Consider the following 11,130-nt stretch of genomic DNA (forward strand, 5'->3'; position numbering starts at 1 on the left):
ACGCATTCTCTGAAGATGCCAGCCACAGATGCTGGCGAAATGTCAGGAAGAAACTCTGTTAGAACATGGCCACATAGCCTGAAAAAGCCACCAAAAAAAAACATGTTTTTCTTCTCTGAAGAACTTGTAAGGTGAAAATGCCTCCATATGCTTGATGTGGGGTGTCGCTGTTTTCCTAAGGGGAGTAGGAAAGAAACATAGTTTTGTGGCTACCTTGCAAGAAAACACTAAGCTATGGTTAAGGGAAGTAAAGAACCAGATTAGAAGTAATTAAACTATTATTTACACAAAGGTTATTAGGATAAACTAATGTAGCTAAAATATTCAATTTTCTGAAATTATGTGTTTAAATTCAGGTCTTTTTGCTGCTGTATTTCCCTCTAGTGCTTTGAGGCCCAATGAAGAGGACAGGACAGAACCAAACAGACCACAAGCAAAAATGAAAGTGAAACCTTTTTCTTCTCTTGTGATAATAGCAGTGCCCTCTAAAGAAATTTCTCTTGCATTAGAGAGTTCAGTTTGTAATCTAGAACTTGCTTGTCCTAGTTGAGTACACAGAAATTACATTAATCTGATACTGTACATAATTTTTAGAAATGATTTGGAGAATATATGAACACCTTGCTTTAAAGATTTTATTCAACATGCTAAAATTCATTGTGCTAAAAATGGGGCTGCCTAGAATACACTGCTAATCCAGATGTCACTATATTTGTTTCTTGGTAAAGGTTTGGAGAGAGGTTTGACAAAGGCTCTAAAGAAGCTGGATGATTATCTGAGTAATCCTTTGCCTGAAGAGATGGATGCAAGCAGTGCAGAGGAAGAGAAAGTATCAAAACGAAAATTCCTGGATGGGGATGAGCTGACCCTTGCTGACTGCAACCTTCTGCCCAAACTCCATGTTGTTAAGGTGAGAGGATCTCATATTCCTGAGAGCCAACGTGATCTTAATTGTCAAATCCATTGTTGTAGGGATAGATGGAATTATATTTAAAAGCTCCTCATCTCCCTGAATATGGAGAAACCTAAGAGCAGCCAAAGAGACTGTTTTTTCCTGTCCAAGAAAATATCTTGCTCTCCCTATGATGTTGAAGTGTGACTACTTGGGCTTCCAGTTGCTGGACTTTCTCCTTCAAGAGGGCTACTAACTTGCACTTTGTGCAGGTGACGTTCCCCATCCTAGCAGGAAGACCAACATCCCACAAGTGTTGCAGGTGACTGCAGCAGTTCCCTTAGTGTCTATACTGAGAAGTCTTAAGTACTGTAATCACTGAAACAGGTTTGTTGGCTTCCTCAGTCTCCTGATAAACACCAACGTAAAAGACCCCTAATGGCCCGGCCTTTTCACCAATCTCTCTCAGTGACCTCAATCTACTGGAGATATAACTTTGTAGAGATCTCTTGGCTGTTATCTCGTTCTGAAGGTAAGCTTCTGAAGAACTTCTTCTGAGCAAAAAACCCCCCTTTTTTTTTTAAAAAAAAGGAAAAATTTAAAAATTTAAAGGAAGACCTCTAAAACAAAGTTCACAGCTGTACACAGGCTGCCTGTGCTGTACTTTCCCTTGCTTGTGAAAATTCACTCCCTGTTATGCATATGCCTCTGGGAGGAGTTATATAGAGCTAGGCTCCTAGCTCCAATCCCTAGTGACTCACAGATGTGATTCACAGAAGCTCCATCCCATCAGCAACAAACAACTCTCCCAAGAGTTTTTAAAAAATTCAAACACTCACCTGCTCAAAATGGCTGCCTCAGCAACTGCATACCACAGGCTCAATCCTGAGCTTTGCTGGCCCTAAAAGAAACTGAAACTATGCCACTCCTTTTGGAGTTGGAAAAAGGGCACTTTTCCCACTGCTGTGGCACTTTCCGCCACTCCTTTCAGCATGCATCATCTGAACGCCGTGCCAAAGGAGCACTGTGATGCTTCCCATCATGTGGTTGGTCAGTGTGATGATGCTTGGGGGTAGAGTCAGGCTGTGCATCGTGCGGCTGCCACGCTCCCATTCTACCCTTTTGGCCAGTTTGTTTAGCCCCCATGTTTCTTCAAGTCGTAATCTGTGAATTCATAAAACCATCTGTCCTCCCCTCTTGAATAATGCTCTTCATCCTGGACTCTTGGCCAATTCAGCAACATAAACAGAGGACATTTGAGGAGGAACCAAATAGAGCATGTGAGTGGGAGGGAGATGGGCTGCTGCCAAAATATCATTTAGTACTTGATGTTTGCTCAGATAGACTGCAGAGCCACAGAAACCCATATATGTGAGTTCAAAGGTGACCACTTGAAAGAACACAGTTACAGGTAAGTAACCTGCATTTTTCTCTTTAACTGACATGGTTCTAACTCATGGAATCCTAGGGCTGGTGATGAACTAGAGCTCTCGGGCTGAGAATTCTAAGCACCCCTCACTAATCTGCAAAATCTAGTATTCCTTAATTTGGAGCCCTGACACTTAAAGTGGAATCATAGTACTTTAGTATGAAAGGGTTTCCCACCTCCACTATAAATCTGGTTTGTTTCTCTTACTATTCGTGATTAATAACACTTGTTGCTGATGAATGTGTTCACAGAGTATTAAAATAATGTTTTGTTCTATATTCTAGATTGTAACAAAGAAATATCGCAACTATGAGTTTCCTGTGGAGATGACTGGACTTTGGCGATACTTGAAAAATGCTTATGCTCGGGATGAATTCATCAACACTTGTGCTGCTGACAAAGAAATTGAAATAGCCTATGCGGATGTAGCGAAGCGGCTCAGCAAATCCTAACTAAAATCTACAAGAATATTTTTTTGCAGAGATTTGCTTATTCATAGATGCTTCTCAGTGATGCCTTCAACTCTGTACATAATGTATGTATGTATATTATTATGCTTTTTGGGTTACTTCTTTGATTAGAGTCCATTTATCTTCTCCCATTGAAGGAATGGCTTCCATTTGCAGAACGAGGAGGTGGTGATTCCCTCTCCCCTGCAGTCCCTCGAAATCGGTTTTGGGATCATGAGAAGCCCTCCAAAGATTCTGGAAAAAATGTAGGATAACAGTGCAGAGGGGAAAGCATTTCTGAAATCTTCACCAATGTGTTTGAACAAATATTATAACTTCTAATCTGTGTTTTGATTAACAAGTTAGCAGTTAGCTGTTACCTTAGCTAAAAAAAATCAATATTAATTAGAACATAAACATGAAATAGTTGGAGTTGATTTCTTAATTTTTCTCATGCACTCTTGGTATGATCTGTTTGAAAACACATTGTGTATTAATATGGGACTGTAAAGCTGGAGGGAAAATTGGACTGGCCATAGAACAGTTGCTAGCATCATACAGCAACTGCAGCTGAAAGTGCAACCTACATGCCCACAGATGTGGGGCAGCTTGGGCCTTTTTGGGTGGTTAGCTTGAGTGAATACTAAGATTTATCAGAAATACTGGAGACTGGCTCTCCTGTTTTTTTCTCAGTCCTGAAGTATGGAAATAGTGAGTGAAACAATTTTGTATAGGTTCATAATTCAAGGTTTTGGGAAGGTTCAATGTTAGTACCAAACTCACATGAAATGATGTTGAAAATACAATATGATACTCAGAATTCAGGTTTATGTGGAAAGACCTCATGGTTAGCAGCTAATTGCCAACATATCTCTGTGTGTCAATAAACGAGGGCACATGCAACAAAAATCAGATGCTTTATATAAATTCCAGGATAATATCATAAGTTTATTTTCTGTGTAGTCATTCAGTTTGAAAATCCTGAAGACAATAGCAGTGTACTAAAATAACTGCCCCTGCCATTCCATGAGGTGGTACTTTGACAGTTGTATAACAGCTGCTAGAGAATTAGTTGGTGCCTTGCTGCCATCTTTCTTATTTGTACTGTGGGGTGCTCACAGATGGATTTTCTGCAACTGGGTTGTTTCAGCCTTTGCCTGATGAGTTCTGCATGAAGCTTTTCTTGTCAACAGGTTGGAAGCCTGCTATTTTCTGCTATGTCAGGTTTTTAAAAAGGTTTTTTTAAATATAAAAAATGAACTGGGAAGTTGGATTATCCTAAAGTAAGGAACTGATCTCCAGTTTTTGCTCTTTTTCAAAGTTTACCTATGGGCCCCACATGCACCCTAGAAGCATTCTTGGTGGTAGGAGGGGAGGAATGATAGGCTTTGGGTGATATGAAACATCCTAGGAGGCTAGAGATGGTCTGTACTGGGGGACTGGCATCTCCCTGTGCCATGTGCATGTTTGCCTGCTGAGACTGGGGTAGTATGGTGAGTGAGTTTGTACTTTTAGCTGCTTTTACCTCACCTCTACCTGGTCCCTGGTAAAGGGTGGTGAATGTTTTACTAGTGTGTGTGTGTGTTTGGGTGTAGCATGTGTGATTTTGTCTATGTACAATGTTTGTATGTTTTTGCCTTCTTAAAAAGAAAAAATGGGATGCACAATGTGGATGGGTGTTTTCACTATATGTATGTTTCTCTGAGCATCTGCAGTTTGTATTCCATGTTACTGGTATTTTATTGTGCTTTGTGGGGGGAAATATTTGGTTGACTTTGGGAGCTCATGTTGCAGATGCAACAATGCTCAGCACTCAAGAGTCACAGTGAGCAGTAGCAATCAGGTTAGAGTCTTTGACTGACCCAAAACGTCTTCCCTTTTTTTCTACCTATCCTGTAATGTAAACTGAAACTCTTAAGGGTGTTTCCACCTTTTCTCCCTCTCAGTCCCCTCTCTATAGTGCAGTTAGATTAGATTAGCAACCTGAGTTACTTTCCTATCTTTAGAATTACTTTATATATAGTTTCTCTATACCATTGGTATCTTTGCTTCTTGGTCAGGATCTCTAACTGCTGCCCACATTCTCTGTCAGTTCAGTCCTATCTCTGTTTGTTGCGGTGCTTGTCGCTCAGCCTTACCACTTTGTCTTCTGTGAAATGTATGTTGGAGTAGAACACTGTAGTTTCAAGCAAAAGGTTTTCTTTTTGGAGTTCAGACAACCTTGTGCTTAGGTATGGGGGCAAACTACCTTATCCTTTATCCTGACAAGTCTAATTTATGGGAAATGGATATTTTGTGACTGGATGCGGAGTCACTACTAGAGCTCTTTTCTGAGAACACCCTCAAAGCTCTCTTGATATTTCCATATGTGGCTCCGGAAAAAAAATTAGTTCCCTGGAACTATCTTTGGATAACAAGAATTTAGGCTACTTGACATACATTAATGCTTACTGCCAGGGCCAGCCAAAGAAATTTTGCTGCCTGTGGTAGAGTAGCACATAACTCTACCTAACATAGGAGCTTTCCCTAGTACTAAAATTGGCTGCCAGAGCATTGCTGGAGGACGAGTGATGGTTGGGTGGCAGTGCAGCAGCAATTTTGTGTGCGGTAAAATTAGTTTTAACCTGTTCCAGCCCTATCCTGTCCCATGCCCGGGTCAGCGTTAAAATTGCATGCGATAAACTCCATAGTTCCTAAGTTTATTTGGTCATATGAGGTAGCAAATCGCACAAGTACTTTTCTCATCTTGGTTTGCTTAAGCCAAGAGCCTTAAATGTTCCCTAAATTTGGCTGTTTCATCATCTCATCTCAACATGACTCTCCACGTTTTAAATCTTGCATCAGATTCATTGGAAGAAGGATAAGAACTACATGATATAATTTCACAAATTCAGTATTTATTGTAGAAGCAAAACAAAGGTATCAAAATCAGATCTTGGGCGCGAGGCGGGGGAATAAATAAATTGAATAAAAGGCAGAGATTTAAATCTTTGCCAGTTTTGTTCTTGCAGCAAGAACAACTAATTGTACCATTTATTTTTCTTACTGCAAGAAGGTCATCAAAAGTTGAGCAGGTTTTGAAGACACAATTTAGGACTTATTCTATGAACAGATGTACATGGTTTTTGTGCACAAATAGCATTTTCTGCTCATCAGTATTATTTTCTGTTTTGTACAAGACCAGGCTCACACTGCAAACATTCTCACCCCTGTATTATTCTCCTTCTCAGGGCTTCTTGACACCTGAGAACTCTTTCCATATTCCAAATAGTTTTGAATATTCTTTCCGTACTTAATGAATGGTGATGAGAATTGGTATGGTGTATTATTATTACAGCTAGTAATTAAAAATGTTTTTTAGATTGCATGCCAAAACAATTATCCTCCCTGGAAAACCTAGGGATAAAAACTGGCATTTGTTAAAGGTTTGGTGTATATATTATTAATGTAGGATTCAGATTCTGGCATTCCATATCAGAGCCCACAAGTGGCCACTAGAACTGGATGCTTCATGCATTCACTGCCTTGGCAGCCTGTAATTTGAATACATTATGCCATGGTTAAATGTTTAATGTTTTGATATTTACTAGATAATATGTTATACTAATATTGTACCTAATATTGTCACAAATTCAAGCAACAAGTGTGGTGATAAGAAGATTTCTTTAAAATGTCCTGCCTAATTTAGTAAAACCAAAGGACTTATGTAATATCTGGGAAAGTGAACAGATTTTAAAGTGAGTCCATTTTACATTCCTGGTGACATTTAGAAGTTTATCGCAATTACCTTAGAACGGCCCCTGAGCGTTCTTAAAGGGGCCGTTCCTGGAACGGGAGGCAGTGGGGAACGCTGTATATCGCACAGCAAGAACGCCGCCACCGCCAAGCATTCCCCTTCCTTCTAGGAGTGTTCCCCTTCCGTCTAGAAGCGTTCCGTTCCGTTCTGGAGGGCTGATTTTTGAGAACGCTTGAGAAAGCGTTCCTGAAAATCGGCCCTGAGGAACGCTCCCAGAACGGAAGGGGAATGCTCGGCGGCGGCGTTCTCGCTGTGCGATATACAGCGTTCCCCGCCACCTCTCGTTCCAGGAACGGCCCCTATAAGAATGCTCAGGGGCCGTTCTAACGTAAGTGCAATAAACTACCCAGTCAGAAATGCAGCTTCTTGTTGCTTTCTTCCCTGTCCAATTTCAGGGTAAAGTAGTAAGTGATAATCATGCTGGAGAGTGTTTATCTACACTGGCACAGCACGTTTTCTGAAAAAAATCTAAATGACAAGACAGACAGTATGGATTAACAATAACTTTGTTCATAAATTTCTCACAAGATGTAAAGAAAGATGCAGATCAGAGGAGAAAAGTAGCCAACAATATGGATTTAATCATTGATGTTGCAGAAAATGCAGACCAAATGTCTGTAAAAATGTCAATTGTAGCCAAACATTTCTTAGATATTTGTTTCAAAGACATCAGTACTTCACACAGTAATTCATTCCTATCTGGAATCCACATTGATCTCTCTTTTAATATTAATTTTAAAACCACTAAAGAACACTTTCCCCCCTGAAGGGTACTGGAGTTGTTGACAATCTAGCATATCTGTATAGCAGAAACAATGAAGTTTCAAGGAACTTTAAATAGGAATTTTATCAAAACACCTCTCCCAAGGATTTCCATGGGGCAACTGTTTTTGTCTGTCATATATTTTTTTTTAAAAAGTTGAGTTTTATGACATTAAAGACTTAGAGATTTATTGTGGCATAAGGTTTTATGGGCAACCACGTTGGGTGAAGTAGACTCTAGTCCCATAAAAGATGAGTCGTTACTGTGTTTCTGACTTATGGCGACCCTCAGGCGACCCTATCAGTGGGTTTTCTTGGTAAGATTTGTTCAGAAGGGGTTTACCTTTGCCTTCTTCTGAGGCTGAGAGAGTGTGACTTGCCCAAGGTCACCCAGTGAGTTTCTATGGCTGGGTGGGGATTTGACCCCTGATTTCCAGAATCATAGTCCAACACTGAAACCTTTACACTATGCTAGCTCTTACTATATTCTCTTTCACAATGAAAGAGCCTAATAAAGGCCTAATAAATTTGTTAGTCATGTGTGCATGTGCATGTATGTGGTGAGCAATCTAAGCATTAACTCAAGAATAGAAACAGGGTAGGAAAAGGCATGGGGAGCTGATGCCTTCTTCTTTCATTTCTGCTGTAACATCTCATATATGAGGAGTGGCATTTGGCTTCCTCCAGTCTCAAAGTCTTCTGGGTCATGCATGTGCCCCTTCCGTCCCTTCCCTTTGCCTCATTTGCCGGGTGGCACCACCAGCAGCCCTGCTTGGGTGGCAACTAGTTAAACAAGTGAGGCAGTGGGAAAGGACAGAAGGAATGCACTGTAGGCCACCACAGCCCTTTCTGGGACTGGCTAGGTGACAGATGGGGAGGGGGAGTAGATGACAGAAACAGCAGGAGGAAGCTTTACCTCCACCAGGCTCCCTCCTCAGGAGTGCCAGTGGCAGTGAAGAGGAAGGGGCAAATGTACCCCTTCTTTCTCTCCCACTGCCTCACTTGCCTGGCTATCTCCCCAGCAGCCCTGGGTGAGCAGGCAGCTAAATGAACAAGTGGGGGAGTCAGGGGTGGACGCCACGACCTCCTGTCAGCCCCCTTGACACCAAGCCTGAGGATGTTCCTTTATTCAGGGCAAAAGTACTTGACCTGAGACTGCACCATTTTAGTGTTAGTAACAGTGTAATTTCAGGTTAAGTACTTTTGCCCTGGATAAAGGAACACTTTGTTATTCTTTTGGACTTCAGGATTAACCCTGTGAACTTCCGATTAATCTGACAATGAGAAATTTTCCCTTCCTTGTGGTGGTAGTTTCTGGCCAACGTCTAACCCAATGATCCAGTTCACTAGCTTTTTTTTTTTTACATGATTAACAGGAGAGTGTAGCTTCTACTTATTTGGAAATAGGATTTACAGTACAGACTCATTGTCAGTGAATATGAGAGGGAGCATGACGTAGTGGTATTAGTGTTGGATTCTGATTGACCAGGGTTTGAATCTCCGCTAAGTCTTGGAAAACCACTGGGTGACCATGAACAAGTCAGCCTGAGAGGAAGGCAATGGCAAACCCTCTCTGAACACTTCTCACCAAGACAAATGGAGAATAAGGCATACCACCTTTCTAAGCAATAGGTGATGTTGTCAGTCTGCTCTTATTGTCAAGATGTTCCTTCTAATGTTCAATCAAACTCTACCCTCCTGTAACTATTCAATCTGGTCCTATCCTCTGGGGCAGCAGAGAACAGGGCTGCCCTATCCACTCTGTGACAGTCTTGAGGTGTTTAAAGAATGTAATCATGTCACACCCTCAGTCTTTTAAGTCATGTGATAAGACAGAGAGAGCATGAAGACATCTAACAACAGCAGCAGCAGCAACAACAACAACAATTAAATAGTTACAACTTGGTCACGCCACCCCATGAGAGTGTTTACCTCTATATTTAATATTGGAAAAAATTGCTCTGATTTTAGACTTTAGATGACAGTCAGATGCCCAGGATGAGAAATTTAACTTAAAATTAAAACAATGGAAGCGTCTACTAACATAGAAAGATGTAAGCAGCTTCAAGTTGTCTGTTGGCTTATGAGTTTTGTAGAATTTTCTTAAGCAAGGAGTATTCAGAGTTGATTTGCCACTGACTTCAATTGAAGATAGCCTACAGTGCCAGGCATTCCTCAGCAATGTCCCTTATAATCCTTTTTTCACTACTTGCAAATCAAAACCTTTTTACTAGAAATAGGTAGAACTGGAATTTTGAGATGAGATGTTAACTTCTAGAAACATATTGTCAAGAAAGATATTACAAAAAGATTTATTATTAAAGATGTGCAAAGTCATTTCTTCATTAAGACCCACTGATACATATAAAATGAAGTGGGGAAGAGTTGCATTTGAACATACTTTTAAAAAGAAGTTATTTTTTCCCCCATCAGTTCCAGTAAAGCAGTTCAGTGTTAGAGCTAACAAAGAAACAAACAGACAGGGGATAAAGTACATATATCCCCTGACTGAAAATCAAATATGTTTTTGCTTGTTTAACTATTGGTTATGTAAGGAACAAAATGCTAACTGTAGATTGTCTTTGTGGCCATATAAACATGTAAGAGTTTAAAAGCATTGCCATAACTATCAGATAAATTATCCTAACTTGTTCTTAGAAATATATAGACTACCAATAAAAAGAATGGCTTACGTTCTACTTGCAAATTTCTGGAAGAAGCCAGGTTTGTCTGCTATGGTAGTACATTTTTGGTGAAGATAGTTATTATATTATAAAACCCTTGGTGAGAAGGAGGATTCTACACAGAAAATTCTCTCCAACCAATAAACCTAACTTAAATTATTTCCCCCCCAGAATATGAGAATATGCCCTATGAGGAACGACTCAGGGAGCTGGGGATGTTTAGCCTGGAGAAGAGAAGGTTAAGAGGTGATATGATAGCCCTGTTTAAATATTTCAAAGGATGTCATATGGAGGAGGGAGCAAGCTTGTTTTCTTCTGCTCCAGAGAACAGGACGCAGAACAATGGATGCAAGCTACAGGAAAAGAGATTCCACCTCAACATTAGGAAGAACTTCCTGACAGTTAGGGCTGTTTGACAGTGGAACAAACTTGCTCAGAGTGTAGTGGAGTCTCCTTCTTTGGAGGTCTTTAAACAGAGGCTGGATGGCCATCTGCTGGGGATGCTTTGATTTGGATTTCCTGCATGGCAGGAGGTTGGACTGGATGGCCCTTGCAGTCTCTTACAGCTCTATGATTCTATGAGATACTGTATAATCTGTTGTCTAGCTTTAATTAATTTTTTAAATAAACGCAACCTCTGTGTTGTATGTGAACGTGAAAGGTCAGTGGCAATTGTGATCATGTCACAGAGTGAAAACAATAGTAATTTCATGATGGTAACAGAGGGATCTGGATTTTTAAAAGACAGTTTGGAAACCCAATTTTCTTTCTTAATAGGCACTTAAGCACCAGAGTATTTTCTTTATTTGATACCTGTGGGCACAGCTCTTATGGAGCCTCTTGAACAATGCCAAGCAGGCTGCCCCAGGTAAATTTCCAATTCTCCTTATTGCCAACACATGTTAAACTTGTGCTACTGTAGAACATTGTAAAATATTATTTCAAAACCATGGGCTGAAGATTGGCTACCAATGAGTCAGACCCCAAATGTCTCCAGCACAGCCTCTAAATTAGCGTGACACTAAAAACCAGAGTGAGAACACCAGGTCTGAAGTGTTGTTTTTGCCAGTAGTCATTTACCATTTATAACAACAACATAACACCATTTTACAACAACA

At 40.4% G+C, this 11,130-nt stretch overlaps 1 protein-coding gene across 3 annotated transcripts in view; it reads left to right on the top strand.

The window, feature by feature from the left end:
* CLIC5 (chloride intracellular channel 5) overlaps nucleotides 1–10,304 on the top strand; it is an 87,178-nt gene extending 76,874 nt beyond the window's left edge. For all 3 annotated transcript variants that reach the window (XM_042467319.1, XM_042467331.1, XM_042467339.1), the window contains 2 exons: nucleotides 729–910; nucleotides 2,606–10,304. In XM_042467319.1, the coding sequence (XP_042323253.1) occupies nucleotides 729–910; nucleotides 2,606–2,773 (350 nt within the window). In that variant the 3' untranslated portion in view covers nucleotides 2,774–10,304. The remainder of the gene's footprint in view (nucleotides 1–728; nucleotides 911–2,605) is intronic.
* Nucleotides 10,305–11,130: the final 826 nt, after the last annotated feature.

This window comes from Sceloporus undulatus, chromosome 1, assembly GCF_019175285.1.
Source record: "Sceloporus undulatus isolate JIND9_A2432 ecotype Alabama chromosome 1, SceUnd_v1.1, whole genome shotgun sequence".
NCBI lineage: Eukaryota > Metazoa > Chordata > Lepidosauria > Squamata > Phrynosomatidae > Sceloporus > Sceloporus undulatus.